The 22,076-nt window shown below is 56.0% G+C and overlaps 1 protein-coding gene across 3 annotated transcripts in view; it reads left to right on the top strand.

Annotated features, from left to right (window-relative positions):
* The first annotated feature begins 810 nt into the window (after window positions 1-810).
* Window positions 811-22,076, top strand: part of CROCC (ciliary rootlet coiled-coil, rootletin) — a 46,151-nt gene continuing 24,885 nt past the window's right edge. The window contains exons 1-14 of one of the 3 annotated variants that reach the window (XM_061184868.1): window positions 811-847; window positions 6,770-6,911; window positions 7,529-7,683; window positions 12,844-13,029; window positions 13,128-13,211; window positions 13,287-13,348; window positions 13,445-13,610; window positions 14,186-14,292; window positions 17,057-17,293; window positions 17,734-17,830; window positions 18,520-18,603; window positions 19,058-19,291; window positions 19,899-20,098; window positions 21,864-22,046. In XM_061184868.1, coding sequence (XP_061040851.1) covers window positions 7,549-7,683; window positions 12,844-13,029; window positions 13,128-13,211; window positions 13,287-13,348; window positions 13,445-13,610; window positions 14,186-14,292; window positions 17,057-17,293; window positions 17,734-17,830; window positions 18,520-18,603; window positions 19,058-19,291; window positions 19,899-20,098; window positions 21,864-22,046 — 1,775 coding nt within the window. In that variant the 5' untranslated portion in view covers window positions 811-847; window positions 6,770-6,911; window positions 7,529-7,548. Of the gene's footprint in view, window positions 848-6,769; window positions 6,912-7,528; window positions 7,684-12,843; window positions 13,030-13,127; window positions 13,212-13,286; window positions 13,349-13,444; window positions 13,611-14,185; window positions 14,293-17,056; window positions 17,294-17,733; window positions 17,831-18,519; window positions 18,604-19,057; window positions 19,292-19,898; window positions 20,099-21,863; window positions 22,047-22,076 lie in introns of those variants that run through there. The other 2 variants (XM_061184866.1, XM_061184867.1) reach the window with 2 other exon arrangements.

Here is a 22,076-nt window from a genome sequence, read left to right as displayed (position 1 = left end):
GCTTTCTCATTGCAGTGGCTTCTCTTGTTGCAGAGCATGGGCTCTAGGCGCACGGGCTTCAGTGGTTGTGGCATTTGGGCTCAGTAGTTGTGGCTCATGGGCTCTAGAGCGCAGGCTTCGTAGCTGTGGCGCAAGGGCTTAACTGCTTTGCAGCGTGTGTGTCTGTATTTTTTACAGTTTTTTTTCCTGTAACAGATATCTAGTCTCATAGCGTTGTGGTCGGAAAAGATACTTGATACGATTTCAATTTTCTTAAATTTACTGAGGCTTGGTTTGTGACCCAAGATATGATCTATCCTGGAGAATATTCCATGAGCACTTGAGAAGAAAGTACATTCTGGTTTTTTTTGGATGGAATGGCCTATAAATGTCAATTAAATCCATCTTGTCTAATGTGTCATTTAAAGCTTGTGTTTCTTATTTATTTTCATTTTGGATGATCTGTCCATTGGTGAAAGTGGGGTGTTAAGAGTTTAAGGCCTTTAAGGCTGGGCCAGGGAACACAAAGCCGAGACTGCCACCCTTCAGCGTCAAGACCCTGAGCAATTAGCTTAATCTTCACTTTCCCGTTTATGCATAAGGAGCTAATAATCCCTGTTCGCTGGGTTGTCCGGAGCAGTAAATGCGATCGTGTATGAAAAGCCCTCCATCTAGTGCGGCTCCCAGGTAAGCGCTCGTAGACTGAGGCCGCTGCACGCTCCCAGCGGCCGGCCCCGCCCCGGGCCCAGGGCGCGCCCTCCACCCCAGGCGACGCGGGGACGCGGGCGGGTCGGGCGCGGGCTCCGCCCTCTGGCTTCGCCTGGCCCGGCCCGCTCGGCCTCGGCGGCAGCGGTGGTGTCGCGCGAAGGTAGGAGGCCCGCGGCGCGCGCTCCCGTGGGTCAGGGGCTCGGGCGCGCAGGGCGGGCTGCGGCGGGAGAAGGCCGCGGGGCCGAGATTGCGGCGCGCGCGGAGAGCGGGAAGGCGGGCGCGCGCCAGGGGGCGGGCTGGAGCCGCCGTCCCGGCCCTGGGGGCGCTCAGGGCGTACGCGCCGCACGCCCCGGCGCTGCCCGGCTCGGCCTCCTGGAGAGCGCGCCCGGGGCCTCTGCGGACATCCTGCCAGCCGTCCTGCTCCAAATCCTGCCCGGATTCCCGCGGGCTGGGGTAGGCGGCAGGAGGCGGGGGCCTGCCCGGGCGCAGCGGCCTGCAGACAAGCGCCTCTCCGCCCCGGGGGGTCCCCTCTTTCCAGGCTGAGCTGCAGTAGGCGGCTTTTCCCAATTGTCACCACCAGCAGCGATCACTTACTGCGGCTTCCTGTGGGCCAGGCACCGTCCCTGCCCTCCTCGCTTGGGATAGTGTTTCAGTGCAACATACGGAGTCGAAAGTAGCTCCGCTTTACCGATGAGGAAACTGAGGCCCAGAGCAGTCAATTGAACTGCCCAAGATGGCACAGCCTGTGCAGGGATTTGGGCCCTCCTTGGGTTACTCAAAGTAGGGCCTGAGACCCCACCCTCATGCCAGTCTCTGGGGTTGCCGTTAGGAGCAGGCTCCCTTGTAATCTTTATGCCAACCCGAAAGGACAGTTCTCTGAGGCAATGTCTGCCCCGTTGGTGGCCAGTCTCCCCGGCTCCCTCTGGGACCTTGACTTGTCTGGGGGATTGGGACACTGGGGGAGGGGGCCATGAGGGTACCGTCAGTCTGTTTTCATCTGAGATTTCCTGTTTTCCTTAGCTAAGCTCACAGTAGGTGCTTAACAAAGAAATCCTGTGGCTGGGTCAGACCAGAGGCTAAGGCCAGGCTCCTCAGTCAGGAAAGACCTCAGGAGTTAGAACCCCTGGATCTTGGAGGTTTCCTTGACTTAGCTCCTCGTCTCTGGTCTTTCTCTCAAGCTCTGGGGATGGGGGTCAGCCCTCGGAGACTAGGTACCCCTCCCACCCAGGAGTCCCCTGTGGGGGACACTGCCTGGTTTTTACCTTGAACTCCTGCGAGGTGTTCAGGTGTTGGGTATGTGTTCGCTGGGGTCCTTCTGGGAACTCAGTCTGTGGGTCACATCGAACATGGCCAAGACTTGCCCTGTGTGACCCCTGCTAAACCGTTTCTATTTTTTTTCATTTAATTTCCTATATTACTACTTGTCTCCTAGCATTCATTCACTCACTCAACAGCTGTTCATGGCGCTTTGGGCCTTAGGCCCTGTGGAGACAGCAGTAAACAAGGACGACTTGGTCCCTGACCTTGGAGCAGACAGACAACATACATGTAGGAGAAAACAGTGAACAGTTACTGGCAGGAACCACTTTGGCTGGGAGGTCAGGGTTCACAATCTCAGAAGGTGACTTTTTTGGCCAGGGTCTGGAGTCAGCCATGAAAGGAAGGGAGAAGAGCATTCCAGGCAGAGAAAATGACAGATGCAAAGGCCCTGAGGTCAGACCATGCTTGGTGTGTTTGAGAATCAAGAAGGCCAGCATGGCTAGAGTGGAATAGCTGGGGGAGAGGGGAGATGAGGTGGAGAGGTAGACCAGGGCTAGATTGAGCAGGACTTGTTCACTGTGGTAGGACTTTGAATTTTATTTTGAGTGTGATAGTAGCCAGCATGGGGGTTGAATAGAAGAGGGATGTGTGAGAATAGACTGGGCTGGGGGACAAGAGAGGAAGTAGGGAGACCCATGAGGAGCCATCTCAGCAGGCCAGGCAAGCAGTGGCAGTGGCTTATATAATATACATGAGAGACCTAGGGTGGCGCCTGGCATACAGTAAGCACTACATGATGGTAGCCATTGTGTGATTGTTTAAAACTTTGGAACCAGGCATACTTCTCACCTGTGGCTTCAGCTCTTCATGGCTGGATGACTTTGAGCAAACCATTTAACTTCACCCAGCCTTAGTGTTGTCATCTGTAAAGTGGGTAGAACAGTACCACCATCATGGGACTGTCAAGAAGGTTAAAACAGATACGGTACAGATGCAGAAATTGGGGCACAGAGCCTGGCTCATGGTTGGCTCAATATTTTTATTGTAATTTCTAGTGAGCAACTTGAGAATAAAGAAAGGATAAGTGGGTGAGAGCAGCTGGTATGTTTGAAACTCATGAGTGGCCTTTGAGGGACTTTTTGGCTCGGGCCTGCAGCTGGACCTGGTAAATGGCAGCTTTGCAGGGTGGTCAAAGGACTAAGCAGGACTGGGGAGGGAGTGAGTGCAAAGGGTGTCTCCTCTGTGTTTATTCGCCCAACCATGGCTGAGGGTCTACTGTGTACCAGGCAGGGTTCTAGATTGGGTAGGGTGCTGGCTGGGGAAAGGCACAGAATAATTCAGTTCAGTTCAGTTCACCAAGCACATTGGGTACTGGGAGGAGCCAATAATACTATTGATGATAACACTAATAATAGACAACACGTATGCACTATGTAACAGTGGGTAATCATTGAAGTAATTCTAGCTGATATGATAGTGAAATCCTGAAATCTCAGTGGCTTAACACAACAGAAGTTTATTTCTCATTTGTGAAAAGTCCTCTTCGGTGGCTTTCTACATGGTGACCCATGGACCCAGACCCCTTCCAGCTTGTGGCTCTGGCATCCCCTAGGAACTCAGCGTTATTTACTTCCAGCTGGGGGAAGGAGAGAAGTCCTTGTGGGAGGTTTTTATGGGCCAGGTCCGAAGTGGCACACCTTCTTTCTGTCTTAATTCTGCTGGTCAGAACTTGATCACATGGCCATATCTGACTGCAGTGGAGTCTGGGAAATGACTTCTAGCCATATTCCTAAGAAGAATCAGAAATGTTTTTTGGTGAACACAGAGCAGTTTCTGTCACACCATATCCAGGCACATATCTAAGCATAGATCATCTTATTTAATCCTCATAATAGAAGCAGGCACTGTTATTATCCCATTTTACAGAAAAGGAAACTGAGGCTCAGAGAGGCAAAGTCATTGGCCATTGGCCCAGGGTCACACAGCTTGTGGGGAGGCACAGCCAGATTGGATTCCTGGCAGTCAGACGCTGAAGCTATAACATCCAGGTCTTTCCTATGAGGAATTCAATTGTTGTTCTGAGAATTGGATGGAAGCTGCAGACATTAGAAAATGCACATACACACAGGGTTTAGATATGGTTTCTTGGGCTTTATAATAGAACCCAGAAGGACCGGAGGGGGAGAACTTTGTGGACAGAGCCAAGGGTTGGAATCACTCAGTGCAAAGGGTTCTGGCATCCTGCTCCCTTCCCCCATCCCCTAGGGCACTGGGCACTGGCTGGGGAAAGGCACAGAATAATTCAGTTCAGTTCACCAAGCACATCTGGGGCCCCCTCTCTGCCAAGCTGGGCAAGCAGGTCTGGAGAGCCTGGCCTGCGGGTGTTTGTGGCCTCCCCCTGCTCTGGTTATGGGTGTGCAGCCTGTAGAGGGGATTTCTGGAGGCTGTCTGGAGGTGGGAAAATGGAGTCCCAGGATTTTGTAGTGACAGCTTCCTGCCTCTGGCTGAGTTTACTTTTGCCTAAATCTGGCCTTGGTTGTCATGGCAATGTGGAGGCACTTATTTTTTTGGCCCAGTGTGCCCTGTTTCCTGGTTTTCCATTTCCAGAGCAGATTCCCTAGTTGGGGGTGAGGGTTCCAGGCTCCGCTTGGACTGATATACATTTATGCAGCACCTGCTGCATTCCTGGGTCTGACTTAGACACGGTTGGTAGAGCGTTGAAGTGCAAATGCCCCGGTCTCGCCCTTGAGGCACTTATTGGGAGGCTGCCTGGCTTAAGTGGAAAGGACTTAGGGCTTCCCACTTCCCTGCAGCAGTGTGCCACTTTGAATAGGTAAGAGCCCCAACCTCTCTGTGTCCCGGTTTTCTCATCTGGAAATGGGTTGAGGTGAGGATTTAATGAGATAACATGAATGTGCCTCCTATGGGACACGGCATTAGAGTAGAGGGCACCCTGAGGCCGTGGGCCAAGAGGTAGCAGGAGCCCAGACACATGCTGCTAATGACAATAGGAAGAGCAGCCACCATTTACTCACTGCTCGCCACGTGCCAGCTGTGGTGCAAACCCCTTACACTGTTCAACCCATTTAATCTTCACAGTGACTCCATGTGGTAGGTGCTATCAGTTTCATTTTAGAGATTAGGCAACTGAGGCTCAGAGAGGTAACTTGTCCAAGGTCATACTGCCGACAAGTGGCAGAGCTGGGGCTCCGATGCGACCCCAAATCTGACCCTGATTTCAGAGCTGACAGCCTAACCACTACACCACACAGCCTCCTTGCCTTAGGGAAGGAACAATGGCAGGCAGTGGGTGGACCTCTGAGCCCCAGGGTCCGGGATGCAGGGACTGTACATTTCGGATTTTCAGATGAATGAAATCGGTATCGATCACAGGCTCACTCTGAGCCCGGTGCCCAGTCGTAAGCGCTCTATGCCCCCAGGTGACTCCATGGGATGGGTGCCAATATTCGCATCTTACACGAAGACACGGAGGCTCAGATAGGCAAAGTTGCTTTCCCTGGGGCATACAGCCAGTGGGGCGGTGGGGTTAGGAGTCGGAGAAGGGGGATTCAGTTCCTTGCCTGGACTGGGCAATTCCACAGCCTGCACCTGATGTGGGCAAACGTCATCCCAGCACCCTGTAAAGACATTCTTAGCAAACCCTGTGACCCCTTTTCTGGGTCAATAAAGACCGGTCTTGAAGACTGGCCTTTCCCGCCTCCTGCATGCTGACCCCACCCCCTGCGCTTGGAGAGGGTAGAGTGTGTGTGTGTGTGTGTGTGTGTGTGTGTGTGTGTTTGTGTAGTGCTGGGCGGTCTTCACCTCCAGGTCCCTTCCCCCTTTCCCTCCCCCTCCTCTCCATCCTTTCCCTCTTCTTTCCGCTCCTTCCCTTTCTCCCCAACCTCCTCCCCTCTCTCCTCTCCTCCCCCTATTCGCCCTTCCTCCTCCTGTTCCCCTCTGCCCAGCTTCCCGCCCACCCTCTCCTTTCCCCTCCCCTCCCACCTCAGCCCCGCCCACCTCCCTGATCACGTGGGGGCGCCGCCGGATTTAAGCCTAATCTGCCCAGCAGCTCAGCACAGCAGTCTGGCTGTAGGGTGGCCGGGCTGTGTTGGTCTCCAGGGCCCTGGCGCAGGGCCTGGAGAGGGGTGCCCACGGCCTCCACCCCATGAACTTGGGGCTGGAGGGGTCGTTGAAGGCCCAGCTAGCACTGGAGGCGGTTATCCAGGTGGGTCCTGGGGGCTGTGCCCACCCTGTGCAGGGCAGGGGAGTGTGGGCCTAGCAGGAGTGGGAGGCGTGGGCACATCTTAGGGGTCCAGGGGTGGGAGGGGTGCGGTGGCGGGGTACGCAGGGACCCCAGCTTGCAGCTCCCGGCCAGACTGGGGGTAGAGGGGTGCTCAGGGCTCAACTCCTTGGCTCCCTTATCCAGTGCCCCTCGAGTGAAGGGGAGTCCCTACTTCCAGATTTTAGGGTTGAGGTGACCTCTGCTGGAGCAGTGAGGTCATCACCCATCTAGGGCGGGAGCTGGATTGGAGCCCCCAGCGCTCTGTGCTGCCCTGGGAGGTTTGTGAGTGGGCCGTGGGCTTTGGTTTGCTTCTCTGGCCCCCGAGGGGGCCTCCTTCCCGGGGCAGGGGGCACACAGAGTATCCTCCCATTGGGCTTTTTGCGATTCTAACTCCCAGACTTCCTTCCATTTGGGGATTTCCCAAGGGTCTCCTGGGCACCCACATCTTTGTTTGGTGCGGCAGGACTTTGTTTCTCTCCCACCCACGCCAGGGAGCCCAAGGTCCCAGGTCCCCCGCAGACCCTCCCTCTTTCCCTGCAGACACTGGAGAGCAGCATCCTGGGGTCGGGCCAGGAGAAGGGCCTGAACGTGCAGGACCGGGCCCAGGATTCCCAGCCCACCTGCCTGCCTGCCCGCATCAGGGAGATTGTCACCCGCAACTTCTCCCAGCCTGAGAGCCCAGGTACCACTCTCCTTCACAGACTGCCTGCATCTCACCTCTTCTCACATCCCCCTCCTCAACAGTCATAATGACGATAATGAGTGCAGCTTCCATTTCTTGAATAATCACTGTGAGGCAGGCACAAGCCTGTGATGGAGGGTCCCATTTTACAGATGAGGAAATGGAGGCTCGGAAGTATAATTTTCCCAGACTTGTTCTCCATGTGATGCTGCTGGAAGGCAGGGCTGAGCATCCCCTCCTTGCTTGCGGGCAGCCTGCTGCAAAGACTTAAACCCCAAACACCACATTCTCTCCCAGGGAAGGTGTGAGCTGGATGAACCCAAGATTAGAGGGGGAGGGCAGCTCAGCTTAGCTCAGGGCTTTGTAGAAGTATAAGGGGTGGCAGTGTCCATTCCCCACCCGGGCAGGAAGGCTGATGGGCCCCTGTTCCCCCTGGAGGGCGCACCCACACCTCGTATGTGGGTTGAGAGAGTCTGGGAAGGGCCCCCTCAGCTACAGCTCCTCGTGGGGACCTGGTCCGTCTTCCTGCCTCCAGGGATGGGTAGGGCACCTGTAAGGGGAGGCGGTCCCTCAGGATGCAGGTGGAAGCTGATTGTGTGCCCGCTGTCCCTCTCCAGCCCTGCTGCCGGCCGCCGAGATGGCATCCATGCTGTCACTGCAGGAGGAGAACCAGCTTCTGCAGCAGGAGCTGTCCCGCGTGGAGGACCTGCTGGCCCAGAGCCGGGCTGAGCGCGATGAACTGGCCATCAAGTACAACGCGGTCAGCGAGAGGGTGGGTGCTGCGGGGGGCTGAGAGCTGGGCTAGGGGCTCCCCTGCCGCAGGGGTGGAGAGACAGCCAGGGCAGGCCGCTTCCTGGGCAAAATGTGGACTCTGGAGTCAGGCCGCCTCCATTCAGATTGTGGCTCTGCCCACTTGAGTGGCCTTGAGCAAATCACCCCGCTCTGTGAGCCTGCTTTCCATAGCGGGGACAGTAATGTGACATGGAGCTGTGAGGAATCAATGAGACGAGGGGATGAAGTGCCTGGAACCTGGGGTATTTCATTCCTGGCTATCCCGAGCCTGCTTGGGGGGTTGGGGCACGGAGAACAAGACCCCTAGAGGCCCCTGCCACCCCTTAAGTCTCTGGACATCTTACTGTGCCCCCAGTTACCTGGGCCTTGGGGTCCACCCAACAGGCTGGGGTAGGCACGGACAGCCACAGACCTGCCCTGCAAGCAAAGGAAGGAAGGAAGGAGAAGCCGGGCCTGCCTGCAAGTCCAGGCAGGATTCACGTCCCCCGGGACCTGTGCTGCAGGGCCTGGGCAGGAGGTCGGTGTGAGTGGAGTACGTGTGAGTGGAGTATGGGTGGTTCTTAGTGCATTTTCTCCTTTAGCCTCCAGGCTCGTGGGAGACGACCCTGGGGAGTTGATGGTGGCTGAAAGTTGGTGAGAGAGTTGCATGAGGGAGGGAGTGTGTGTGTGGATGGGAGATGTGTGGGTGGTAATAACACTTATTATAGTAGCTACTGGTTACTGAGTGCCTACTGTGTGCCAAGCATGTGCTGGGTGCTTTACATTTAATGCACCAAGGTCGGGACCATTATGATGCTCATTTAACAGGGGAGATAACCGAGGCTCAGAGAGGGAAAGCACCCTGCTTGGGGGTCACACAGACGAGGGCTCTGTGTTACAGTTTTGTTTCCTGGGTATGGGAAGAGGCACCTGGCCTGGGAGTTCCAGGGGGCACCTGGCCCTGGGAAAGCTGGAAGGGCCTCAGACGTGACCCCTGATGTTACAGACGGAAGATTGAAGCTGGCCCAGGGTCCCCTGTGTGGGACTGGCAGGGCTAGGGATGGCTGAGGACCCCTGAGCCAGGCCTGTCCACTCAGGGGCTTGTATACCCATGATGGGAAGAGGGATCTGTGTTCCTCTGTGTGGTTGTGGGATGTGCCCATGTCCTGGCATCCGCCTGCCTGGACAAGCCCCTGACGTGTTGGGACTTGCAGAAGAGCAGGATGGTCCCCAGCACTGGGGACCGTGCAGAGCTAGTTTTCCCAAGGTTTGCAGGGGGTGTGGCAGGCGGGCTGGGGGGAGTCTGTATTGTTGGTGGTGGGCCCTGAGCCAGCCCCCTCCCAGTTTAGGCTGGTCATCTTTTGGCCCCTGGCACAGGGTCAGGCCCCTGGGGGCTGCCTCTTTTACTTTTATTTATTTATTTATTTATTTTTGGCTGCCTCTTTTAAATGCCAACTTCTAACTGACAGTGAGGCTAGCACTGCCCCTCAGTCTGGCATGGGGAGGGAAGAAGAGGTGGAGGTAGCGGGTTCCTTTTCTGCTAGGACACAGCTGTGGGGCTGGGCCGGTTGGGGGAGCTGCTTTAGTCTAGAAAGTTTCCTTGTGTGGCTGGGGAGACCCCTGAATAGCATGTAGAGCGAGCCTGGCAGGAGACTGTCCTCTGTCTGAGATGGTGTGAGTGTGGCGCCCCCTGGAGGCAGGGGCTGCATGACAGTGACCTTGAGGCCTTTCCTGGGGGTGGGTCCACAGGGAACCTCAGAGCCTGGAGATCACCTCATTAGAGATGGGGAAACAGGCCCAGGGAGGGGACATGACAGGCCCAAGGTCGTTGGTGGAGCTGGGCCGAGACCCCTGGTCCGGGGCTCTGTGCTCCTGCGGCACGGTCACTCCCTGCTGCCCACTTGTCCCCGGGCTGTAGGTGACAGAGCCTGCCCTTGTGGCCATAACTGCTGCACGTGCGCTGGCTTAGGGGGCCAGTCAGTGAGGTTGTTCCGACCCCTTAAACCCCACAGCGTCCCTGGGAAAGGGGAGTGGAGGTGAGGTCAGGATCTCTGTCCTGTTGGCTACATGTAGGGAAACTGAGGCAGGGGCTCCCAGTGGCCACCTCCCAGGTCAGAGGGAGAACCTCAGGGTCCCAGTGGAGACCCCCGCTTCTTCCTGTCCCTGACGAGCAGGTGTTGGGCGAGGCAGCTGGGATGGGAAGGAGGGAGTCGGCTCCACAGGCCAGGCCCCCTGCGCACCCCCCCACCCCAGTGTCCATGGCAACCTGGACCGAGTGAATGGAATGGCGGGGACTGGGGCAGCGGTTGCTAGGGGAGACAGTAAACTTCTTTCATCCCTGGCTTGGTAGCAGCGTCCTTCCCTCTTGAATTACAAGTAAAATTGAAAGGCTGCTTGGTGAGCAGCAAAGTTTGTGGAAAGGGGTAGGGTGTGGCCAGGAGTGGCTTGGGTCTGGCCGTGAGCGCTGGAGAAGCGGTGGAGCACCTGGCGGCTGCAGGAAGCCCTCTAAAGCCGAGAAGCAGACAGCAGCTGGTTCACACAGATGTGCAAAATGCACACAGCACAAGCCACAATCAGACCCTCCCCACACACCAACACAAACCCACCTCGGGGAGACACTCAGATTCACAGAAGCTGCCCAGACACCGCACAATCCCACCCACACGCACAGTCACACACCGTGGTATATCCAGCACACCCACACCGCAGACAACACAACATTGTCTCACAGCTCCTGGACACCTACAGCCAGACAAAGGTTCACACAAGTGCACAGACGCGTGCAGAGCCCAGCTTCGCTCCCCAGGTCCGCCCACTTGTGACTGTGCACACAGTCATACAGACACATGGACACATAGGTGCACACGAAGACGTACCCATCGCCCGCAGCACAACGTAGACCTTGGACTGCAGCCGCCACCTCACCCGGTCCCTGTGAAGGCCCAGACCCAGAGACACACAGGGTCCCACGTGGAGACAAATGACAAGATGCACCCCACCTACACCCAAGGAAGCGCCCGCATCCATGCACAACACAGAGCATCTCGGTGCCACCGTCACCACACGCAGATGTGGATGCTCTGCCCATCACCTGACTTAGGTGGACTTCGCGCAGATACTGGCCACGGGCCTGCAGCACACCCTCCAGGCGGAGACCCCCTGCACCTTGCCTTCTCCTCCACCCTCAGACCGGATCCCCCCCACATAAGCTGAAGCCCCCAAGCAGCCTCCGTGGGCACAGTCACCCTGCCCAGCGCTGTCCCGGGGGTGGGCGTGGTTTTGCCAAATATCGGCTTCCCTGTGCACTGAGGCCAAACAGAAATACGGGACAGGGATTTTGGAGGAAGAGAGAGATGGCTTTATTTTTCTGCCAGGCCGAAGGCAAGACACAGCAGGCTAGCGCCTCAAGAACTGTGCCCCCGCTCCTTGGGAATCAGGGAAGATTTTATATGTGGGGCTCGCAGTCCGGGGTATGTGATAAGGATCAGAGTAGTGAAGGTCTTGCATTCTTCCTTTCCTTTGCATTATTTCAAAACAGTCATAGCTGGCCTCAGGTCGCCCAGTAATTGGGGTCCGGTGGTCTGGTAATTGCGTCCGTTTGCCTCATCCGTTTGCCTCTGGTTTATCAGCCAGCGACCTTGTTTCTGAAATGCAAAAACTATAGGGGGTGATTTGTTATCGAATGTAAGTGCCGGGACAAAGTAAGGTTAGGGATTGAGAGGCAGGGGATGTAACTCGCAGAGCTAGGCGTGATGGGTGCCGAATGTAAATTTCATAGTGTCAGGGAGTGAGGTTAGCTTTGTCAAGTTACTACAAATTAGTGACAGTTAAAGTAAAACGAGGAGTGATTAACTCTTTCAGGCCAGGTTATGTTTCTTCTCTAGCCTGTTCACTGTTCCCTTTATTCTCCTTGTTCTCAGGGGAGGGAAAACTTCATTTCTATATTTGCTGCAACAGGGTGGGAGTGGGGCTGGAGATGACTCTCAGCTTGGTGGCTCACTGGGCCTCTCCTGCCATACTGCTTAACACAGACCTGGAGGGCTGACCTGGCCTGGCCCCGTTACTAGCGTGGGTGAGAGTAGTTGCCCTTGCCGTTGGCTTCCCTGGGACCCAACGTGGGTGGGCGTGTGAATACCCTGCCCGGGCTTTTGCAGGCCAGACACTGGGCTGGGCTCTCGTGCTGTTGGTTCTCCCTGGGCACTGTCACTCCTCTGTTGGTCCTGCTTGTCCTCAGCGGCCTCCTCCCTCCTCCCTTTCCAAACAGCTGGAGGAGGCTGAGGGGCCCCCTGGGACCAGCGGGTACCTAAGGGTGTAAGGGGGTTCCAGGCTAGCGAGGCAGTCAGAGCCGGCAGGCATCCTGCCTCTGCCCCCAGGGTCTGATGATGAAGGGGCTGCAAGCTGCCTGTGGGTAGGGGAAGGGCGGTCACCGCAGAGGCTTCCCATGAGGCGAGGGAGAGGAGGGAGCCCAAGGCTAGGCTGGGCTGAGAGGGCGTTAATAAACCACACCTTATATTAGAACACATGTGCGCACCTCTTACAAACCTGAGTGCTGTGTATGTGGGGAGTGGGGGCGGGGTGAGTTCATCTGTGTCACCCTGGGGGTGTTTTAGGTGGCCTGTGTGTGTTATGTGCGTGCATGTCTCTAAGCTCAGATATGCATACGTGTATTGATGCCTGTGAATGTATTCACGTGTGCTCATGCTGTTAATTCATTAACATTGCTACTGCCACTGTTCTAAAATACAATGGGGAACAAAATCGAGGCTTTCCTGAGCTCACTTAGGGTGGGGGTGGGGAGACAGGGGCATGAATCCAATAATTATCCACCACAGGGGGTTGGGTGTCTTGGAGGAGAGGCTCACGTTGTACCCAGGGCCTTTAAGGTTTACCCCAGGTGCACCTTTGTGTTTTGCATGCACACGTTTGTGGGCCCACATGCATGTGTCCATGCACACCCAGTCTGTGTGTCCGTGCTTGCCCAGTCTGTGTGTCCATGCACGGCTGCATTACCCGTGCACACGTGCATTGCATCCTGGGATTGCCCACACGTGCCTGCAAGGCATTGTGGGTCCAGGTCCAACCTGGCGCCCCCTGCAGAGGCCTGTGACTGCCTTCCCGGGGCGGGGGGCCCAGGACTCTCACCCAGGGCCCTTCCCTGCAGCTGGAGCAGGCTGTGCGGCTGGAATCTGGGGAGCTGGAAACACAGGAGCCCAGGGGGCTGGCACGGCAGAGCGTGGAGCTGCGGAGGCAGCTGCAGGAGGAGCAGGCCTCCTACCGGCGCAAGCTGCAGGCCTACCAGGAGGGCCAGCAGCGGCAGGCCCAGCTCGTGCAGCGGCTGCAGGCCAAGGTCAGGGCCACCCACTCCTGCTCCTGCCCACCCTTGCGCTCACTTGGCCCGGCCCCCATGCCCCTGGGGCTAACCGGCCACTCCCCACCCATCCCCAGATTCTCCAGTACAAGAAGAAGACCTCGGAGATGGAGGAGCAGCTGCTGGAGAGAGCCACGGAGCTGGAGCAGCGGCGGCTGAGGGTGGGTGCCGGGGTGGGGCAGGGCAGATGCTTCCATCCACGTGCCCAGCCTGATGCCCCCGCTTCTCCCACCCAGGACACAGAGCACAGCCATGACCTAGAGAGCGCCCTCATCCGCCTGGAGGAGGAACAGCAGAGGTGGGACACAGCGGGGATAGCTGGCAGGGCTGGGGGATAGCTGGCAGGGCTGTCCTCTCCGGCCACGCACCCACTGGTCCCTTTTCCCCCACCCAGAAGCGCCAGCCTGGCCCAGGTGAACGCTATGCTCCGAGAGCAGCTGGACCAGGCGAACTCGGCCAACCAGGCTCTGAGTGAGGACATACGCAAGGTGACCAGCGACTGGACACGCAGCCGCCAGGAGCTGGAGCAGCGGGAGGCAGCGTGGAGGCGCGAGGGAGAGGTGGGCACCGGGGAGCCGGGAGGCCAGCGGGGCCGAGGCTCCACCCTGACCCGAGGGGAACGGCCTATGGGAGAGGGGGAGGGGGAGGGGGAGGGGGAGGGGGAGGGAGGGCCCTGCTGGTCAGGTGAGCCCTTTAGTAGAGGTAAATGGTTGTCATAATAATAGCCTTGATTAGCACATACCACGTGCCAGTGCCAGGCGGGCGATTTCTCCTCTGTTCCTCATAGTGACCATATGTGGAAAGTGCCATCATCCTTCTTCTAAAGAGAGGTTGAATAGCTGCCCAGTCATGCAGCTGGCTGGCAGCTGGGATGCAAACCTAGGTCCCCGGCGCTTTCTGCCCTTCCTCACTGCTGCTTGCAGTCCGTGGAGGCTTTGAAATCCAGCTCCCTTAGCCAGCGGGAGGCTTGAGCTGGTGACCCTACAGCTCCGACACAGCCCTGTATGCGGGCCCAGAGCCGGCCCACTGGGAGACCCACCCCCCCGGGCGACGGTGCCTCTGGGATGGTCAGAGCTGGGGCAGGAAGTGGGCCGGCCCCCGCTCCAGCCCCTCACTCAGCCCCTCTGCCCTCCAGTCTTTCAACGCCTACTTCAGCCATGAGCACAGCCGCCTGCTTCTCCTGTGGAGGCAGGCTGTGGGGGCCCGACGGCTGCTCAGCGAGGTGAAGATGTCCACCGAGAGGTGAGGAGGCCTGGCCGGCGGAGGGGCGGCTCGGGGAGACGCTGCAGCAGCCGGGAGACAACCCTGCTTTTCACACTGAATTCAACGCAACTCAGTTGAACTTCGGTCCGACCCCAAACACCTACTGTGTGCCGGGCCCTACGGAGACGGAGACGCAGAGGCAACTAGTAATAATTAACTCTTACCAAGATCGTGGCAGTCATTTAGTATTTACTTAATGTACTTGCTAAATTGGCTATTTATGACCAAATGACTAAGGCTAAATACTAAATACTATTTGGTATTTACTAAATTTACTGTTTCCTAGTCATTACCAGTAAATAGTAAACGTTTATTAGGTGTTTGCTCTGAGCTAGGCTCTTTGTACATTTTATTTTATCTCATATCCACAGTGTCCCTGTGAGGTAGGAACTGGAATGATCCCCATTTTACAGATGAGGACACTGAGGCTCAGAGAGGTAGAGTGACCTTCCCAAGGTCACACAGCAGTAAGTAAGTGGCTGAATCAGGATTTGCAGCTCCTGCTTTTAATCTACTATGATATTCAGCTTCTGCTACCAAGGACCTCGCAACCTCTAGGGAATTCCCTGGCAGTCCAGTGGTTAGGACTCCACACTTTCACTGCCAAGGACCGGGGTTCAATCCCTGGTTGCGGAACTAAGATCCCACAAGCCGTGTGGCGTGGCCAAAAATTAAATTAATTTAATTTAATTTAATTTAATTTAATTTAGTTTTAAAAATAAGGAACTTGCAACCTCTAGACTGAGGAAGTGAGTGGTCAGTGACGTGAAAGTGGAACAGAAAGGATGTCCTGGATGCTCAGAGAACTGGGAGGGGTGGGGAGGTCAGAAAAATGCTTCATTGAGGAGGTGGAATTTGCTCTGACCCCAAGGGATGGGTGGGGTTTTAACTGGCAGAGCTGAGGGCACCCCAGGCAGAGGGAACAGCAGGAGCAAAGGCTTGGAGGTGCGAGAAAATGGCAGCCAGTGGGGTTGAAGCAAAAGGCAAGTGAAAGGAGGTCAGGTTGGAAAAGAGCCTCAAAGGCCTCCTGCCGCAGGGGACTTGGTCCTGCTTGATCTTTGGGCAGGTGAGGCTGCAGGGGGGCGAGCCTAGAGGCAGGCAGACCAATTTGTTTCCTTTTGTGCCTTAAACATTTGTTTGAGCGATGATCTTTTGTTGAGATCATCTACTATTCTCTCAGTATCCAAATTTCCAGTTGACTCATCAGTGTCACAGATGGTGTTTCTTCACTTTTTGTCTTTAAAATTGTTTGAATCAGGATCCATAGATGTTCACAAAGTGTGATTGGTTGATTTGTCTTCTAAGTCTCTTTTATTTGTTCAGGAAACCGGGACAGTTGTCCTTAGAGATTCCCACAGTCTGGATTCTGTGGTGTCCTTTAACACCTTTGTCCCCTGTAAATTGGATGTTGGATTTAAGGCTTGATCAGATTCAGGTTCGGGTTGTTGTGTTTTGCTTTGTTTTGTTTTGACAAGACTTCTTCATAAGCGCCATGTGTACTCTGCTATCAGGAGCCTCTGTCTGTGCGTTAGCAGCCCTTGACGCTCAATGCCAAGGTCCAGACATTGGTCAGAGGTTGCAAAATCGTGATTGTCTCATTCTGTCACTTCTTCATGTATTAACTGGAATTCTTCTATAATAAGGCACTTCCTCTTCTTACTGTTAGGTACCCAGTGGTACAGTTCATTCAGGAAAGGGGAGGATTTAACCTATTTGATATATTTAAAATACGTAATTTTTAATTAGCATTTAAAATGTTAACATCTTGCTTTTGAATAACTCACACATGCACAAGGTTCAAATTTCAAAAGGGTATGTGGTGAAAACTCTTCCTGCCACCTCTGACCCAGACACTCAGGCTCATTTGATACAAGCAAATAACAGCAGATTGTACATTTCCCCCCCAGCCCCCACTTTTCTTTTATACACTCTTGGGAGAATTTCATCTTTGCAGTTCTTTTTTTTTGGGGGGGGCACACCACGCAGCTTGTGGGAGTTCCCCAACCAGGGACTGAACCCATGCTCCTTGCATTGGAAACGCAGAGTCCTACCCACTGGACCACCAGGGAATTCCCTTTTTGCAGTTCTCGAAGATGCTTTGTTCACCCAATAGTTATAGCTGGGAAGTGGTTCCACATCAGGCTCTAAAGAGCTTCCCCATTAGTTTTTCTTGGCTCCAGAGTATTCCATTGAAGGGATGTATCATGATTTTTTTAATAGCAGCTCCCTGCCGAGTTACCTGGTGGCCTTGTGGTTAGGATTCCAAGCTTTCACTGCCATGGCCCGCTTTCAATTCCTGGTCTGGGAACTGAGATCCTGCAAGCCACGCGGTGGCCAAAAGAAAAAAGAAAAGGCGATAGCAGCTCCCTTTCGATAGATATTTAGGTTGCCACCAGTATTTCTTACATGAGCAAGGCTGCAGTGGATCCCCTTATACACAGGTCATTTTCCTTGCGTTGGGGCATATCTGTAGGATAAATTCTGAGCGATGGAGTCAGTGGGTCATAGAACCTATCCATTTATAATTTTCAGAGTTCTTCTAATTGCCCTCTGTGTGGTTACACTCACCCTCACACCAGGAGTGTAGGGAGAGCCTGTTTTCCCGCAGCCTCACCTACACTGTGCATTATGTGACTTTTTGTCCCCAGTCTGATAGCGACAAATGGCATCCCACTGTAGTTTTAATTTACACTTGGGAGCCCACCCCCCCCATCCCATCCCCATCCTTTGTTCTCTCCACCAGGGACCTGCTGCAGCTGGGAGGGGAGCTGGCCCGGACCTCACGGGCTGTCCAGGAGGCGGGCCTGGGGCTGAGCGCAGGCCTGCGGCTGGCCGAGAGCCGGGCCGAGGCGGCCCTGGAGAAGCAGGCCCTGCTGCAGGCCCAGCTGGAGGAGCAGCTGCGGGACAAGGTGCTCCAGGAGAAGGACCTGGCCCAGCTGCAGGTGCAAAGCAACCTGGACAAGGCCGACCTCAGTGCCAGGTGGGCGCCCGGAGGCACCACACGAGGCAGACCTCCCCACAGAGTGTATGCCCGGAGATACGGGGAGGAGGGGGCGTCTGTTTAACAGGGACGGGCCCTTCCCCTGTGTGAGTTCAGCCAGTCTCCCCAGGCACCCCGTTTGGCAGAGTGAGGAGACGGAGGTTCAGAGGGCTCTTGCCCAGGGCACATCACGAGCAGTTCAGCCTCTGCTCCTGAGACCTAGACAAGTCCCAGAGTGTTTTCCCGTGAGATAAAGCGGGTGGCCACCTCATTCTCATTTAGAGATGAGAAAGGAGAGTGACTTCAGGTCACATGGCAAGGGAGGCGAATCCTAGGGTCCCTGCCTCAGGTTTGGGGAAGCATGAAGGACACAGAGCTGGTGGGTTTGAGGAGAAGCTGGGTGGGTCTCCCATTCACCTGTGTTGCTCCCCTACCTCCAGAGTGACTGAGCTGGCCCTGACAGTCGAGCGCCTTCAGAACCAGAATCTGGAAAAGGATCGGCTCAACAAGGCCCTCACTGAGAAGCTTGAGGCCCTGGTGAGATGCAGGGCGGGGCGGGGGGACCGACCAGATCCATGGACACAGGCTGAGGGCTGGGTTGCTTGGGCCAACCCCAAGCATCCCACTCAGACTCAGTTTCACCCCCTCATTAATTGAGCACCTAGTGTGTGCCAGTTTAGTGTGAGCGCCTAGTGGGTGCCAGCTTTAGTGGTAAGCACATTCACCTCCTTTATCCCATTTCATGCTCTCAGCAGTTCTGTAGCATGATCCCCATTATACAGATGAGGAACCTGAGGCCCAAGGGGAAATACTTGTCCAGAGTCTCAGAGCCATTAAGCTGGGGAGTCAGGACTTGAACTCATTCCTGTGCCCTGCTAGCCCAGGGCTCTTTCTTTTGGAACTCAGCTGCCTCCCCACCAGAGGGACCCCTCTCAAGGGTACTGCCTGGGTTGGTCATCCTTCTGTGTGGGGTCTGGCCTGGGTTCTACGTCCAGCTCTCCTCCAATAGGCTGTGTGACCTGGGGCAGGACACCACACCTCTCTGGGCCTGGTCTGTTCAGTGAGGGCACTGGGGCCGCTGTGGGGTCTACCGAGCTGCTGGCCCCTGGGCATGGCCTTCGAGGCCAGCTGATCGATGATAGTCCGGGGAGGGAGACGAAGGTGGGGTTTCTGACTAGGGCAGAGACCCTGACCGCTCTTTGCCTGTCTCCCCAACACCACTCTAGGAATCCCTGCGGCTCCAGGAGCAGGCGGCCCTGGAGACGGAGGATGGAGAGGGGCTGCAGCAGACCCTGAGGGACCTGGCACAGGTCCGGGAGCCGGGAGAGGCCAGAAGGGGTGGGAGCCCTGGGCAGGGCAGGGCAAGGCAAGGCAGTCCTGGGCCACCACGTCCCCTGGTGGCCTTGAGCTGAACTGCAAGTGGTTGGGGGCCCTGGAAATCTAGGCTGCTGTTTAACACCCCTGCTAGCTCCGCCCAAACTCTGCCACCCCCTGCCCCCCACCCCGGGGGAGTTCCCCGTTGGAGAGGAGGCACTGCATGTTCCCTGCCCATCTGTGAGAAACGCTGAATCATGTCTCCCCACTAAATGGGAGGCCTTACCTGGTGGGCTGAGGGCTGTGAGCTAGCGGAGGTGAGAAAGTGCTGCAGAGTTAGGGATGAAGCTAGACATGAGGACCCTGGTGGCCCCACTGCCTCCCGAGGCTTCTTGGCCCAACTAACACCGCAGCTCCCCTCCTCCTTCTGCCTCCCTAACCCACCCTCAGGCCGTCCTGTCAGACATGGAGAGCGGCGTCCAGTTAAGTGGCTCCTTGCGTACAGCGGCCGCATCGGACGGCAGCCTGCGGGGGCTCTCGGGGGCCCGGACGCCGTCCCCACCGAGGCGCTCCTCGCCCGGCCGTGGCCGTTCCCCCTGCCGAGGCCCATCCCCTGCCTGCTCGGACTCCTCCACACTAGCCCTGATTCACTCCGCTCTGCACAAGCGTCAGCTGCAGGTCCAGGTAGGAAGGGGCCTGAGTGTCCTGGGGCGGAGCTGGAGTCCAGCGGGGAGGGGCTTGGGCAACCTTGGTCGGAGCCGGGGTCTTAGGGGAGGAGCCTGAGCATTCAGGGTAGAGTCAGAGCCTTGAGAAACGGCAACTGAGTCAGGACCCATGGAGGTGGCTGAGAGCACTGGAGGAATCTGAGTCTAGAGTGGGAGGGGCTTGAACAGCTGGGGGCGGAGCCCGGGGTGGAGTAAGAGTCCTGGTATAGGAAGGGAGATGGGGTTCCCACACAGAGCCAGAGAGCCTTGGTGTGTGTTTGGGGGGGGGGGGCGGTCATAAGTGGGGGAGGGGAAGGAGTGTGCTTGGCGGTTTGTCTGGTGTCCTGGGGACTTAGGTTGCCCGGGACCCCAGGGAGATGGAGGCTCAGAGCCCTTGCAGAGGTCTCAGAAGGGTGGTGAGGGCACGATGCAGGGGAGTGGAAACTGAGTCTGGGGGCTTAGCTCCACTCTCCTGCCCCAGGCCTGGACCCAGGCCTAGGCCACAGCGTAGGCTGGTGTGCATCGTGCAGAGAGCGGGGAGGGAGCTTCACACGGCTCCCCTACACTCAGTGATTCCCATGCCACAGGACATGCGGGGGCGCTATGAGGCCAGTCAGGACCTCCTGGGCACCCTGCGGAAGCAGCTTAGTGACAGTGAGGGTGAGCGCCGTGCCCTTGAGGAACAGCTGCAGCGTCTTCGGGATAAGACCGACCGGGCTGCCCAGGCCCAGGAGGATGTGCAGCGGGAGGCCCAGCGCCTGCGCAGTGCTGTCGACCTCCTGAACAGGTGCCGGGAGGTCAGAGGTGGGGAGCCCAGAGAATAAGTCAGCGTCTGGGCCTAACGCCAGCCAGAGCCTGTGAACATGTGGATTTGCATTAATATGGTCATAACTAGCTGCATGTGTCTGTTCAAATGTAAATTAAGTAAACATTTACAAAAGTAAAAATTCGGCCCCTCAGTTGCATTAGCCACATTTCAAGAGCTAATAAGTAGGATATATGACTATAAAACGTTTCCATCATCTCCAAGAGCTATACTGACACTGTTATTCTCGACTCTGTCTCTTGGAGATTTTGGAGACAAGAAATTATCCACTCTTAGCTGCCTGGTTGTTTTTGATTTTTTGGGTGCTTGTTTTTTGGTTTTTCTCTTTGTAAATGTAACCACGTAATAAAAAGTTTGAAAAATGGAGGGGAAATAAAAAGATGGGACCTCCTCACAGCTTCCCCTGCTCATCCTAACCCCTCTTAATGCACTGGCTTTGCTTCCAGTTGTGTTTCCTGGCAGTCAGTTTGCAAACCTTTCCAGTATACCTACTATGTGCTAGGCTTATTGCCAAGTGCTTCCTGTGTATTATCTCAGTTAGTCTTCCCATCAAACTCATGCAGTTCACAACTGTTACTGCCCCGAGGTTGAGAGACTTGTCCAAGGTCACACAGCGACGTGGCTGGGGTAGGAATTGGGATTCAGGTCCATCTGACAGCAAAACCAGTGCTTCCCATGCCTTGGAAGGAAAGGGGCTTTTTATGTAGTTGCATTCCCAGCGAACACCTCATTTTGCCTTCTACTATTTTTCTTAATTTCATGTCGAATGCTTTTTTTTTTTAAACTTGGATAGAGTTTGACCCCCACCCTTTTTTTTTTTTTGATAATTTTATTTACTTATTTATTTATTTCTGGCTGCATTGGGGCTTCGTTGCGGTGCGTGGGCTTCTCATTGCGGTGGCTTGTTGCGGAGCATGGGCTCTAGGTGTGCAGGCTTCAGTAGTTGTGGCACACGGGCTCAGTAGTTGTGGCACACGGGCTTAGTTGCTCCGAGGCACGTGGGATCTTCCTGGACCAGGGGTCGAACCCGTGTCCCCTGCATTGGCAGGCAGATTCTTAACCACTGCACCATCCGGGAAGCCCATGTCGAATATTTTTTCCCGCCTACTGCCAGCCTTCGTATTTAATATATCAATATTTACAGGTTGCCACTTTGAGCGAAGGGGGGCGGCAGTGGAGGATATGATAGCCATCAGCCCTAAGCCTGAGCTAGAATCCCCTGCCTTGGAAGGAGCCTCCTCCCTCCCCTGCCCTGGCTACCATGTGCTGCTGGCCTGGGCAGTAGGCAGTTGTGGGATCTGGACAGACCCAGCTCTACTGGGCCTCCCAGAATTGAGGGGCATAGGGTGTTGTAGGGGGCATTTCCTGGCCATGTGGGCTAGCAGAGCTAGCAGCAAAATTGCCCACATGTCTCAGGAACCTAGCCTGGCATCTTCACAGGGTGGGGTAGTTGGAGATAATGCCAGTGCCTCCATCCATTCCACTGGGCCTCCAAGTGGGCTGGTTGGGGGAGAAGGAAAGCTGAGTGCCCTATGCCGGGAAGAGTCAGCTCCAGGGAGACATGGATGAAATGAGTGGGCCATGCTTAGGGGCAGGAAGGCTTTCTAGAGGCCGGGGCCTCGGAGGATGGGAGGATGTGCTCCTGGCTAGGACAGCAGCACGGCCGTCTTCCCCGGTGGGAGTGGCCTCTGCATCCCCTTCAGCGCCCCCTCCCCTTGTCCTGCAGGGAGAAGGACAGCCTAGCCCACAGCCTGCAGGTGGCCCAGCAGCAGGCTGAGGAGCTACGGCAGGAGCGGGAGAAGCTGCATGCGGCCCAGGAGGAGCTGCGGCGCCAGCGGGACCAGCTGGAGGAAGAGCGGGAGGACACAGCACAGGACAGTGCATGGACACGCAGGGAGCTCGAGCGCAGGTGAGTAGCTTCTGGCTCCCTGCCAGGGCT

This window comes from Eubalaena glacialis, chromosome 3 (assembly GCF_028564815.1).
Source record: "Eubalaena glacialis isolate mEubGla1 chromosome 3, mEubGla1.1.hap2.+ XY, whole genome shotgun sequence".
NCBI classification, from domain to species: Eukaryota; Metazoa; Chordata; class Mammalia; order Artiodactyla; family Balaenidae; genus Eubalaena; species Eubalaena glacialis.
Note: the sequence above shows the minus strand (reverse complement) of the source record. Positions and strands in the feature narration are given on the sequence as shown.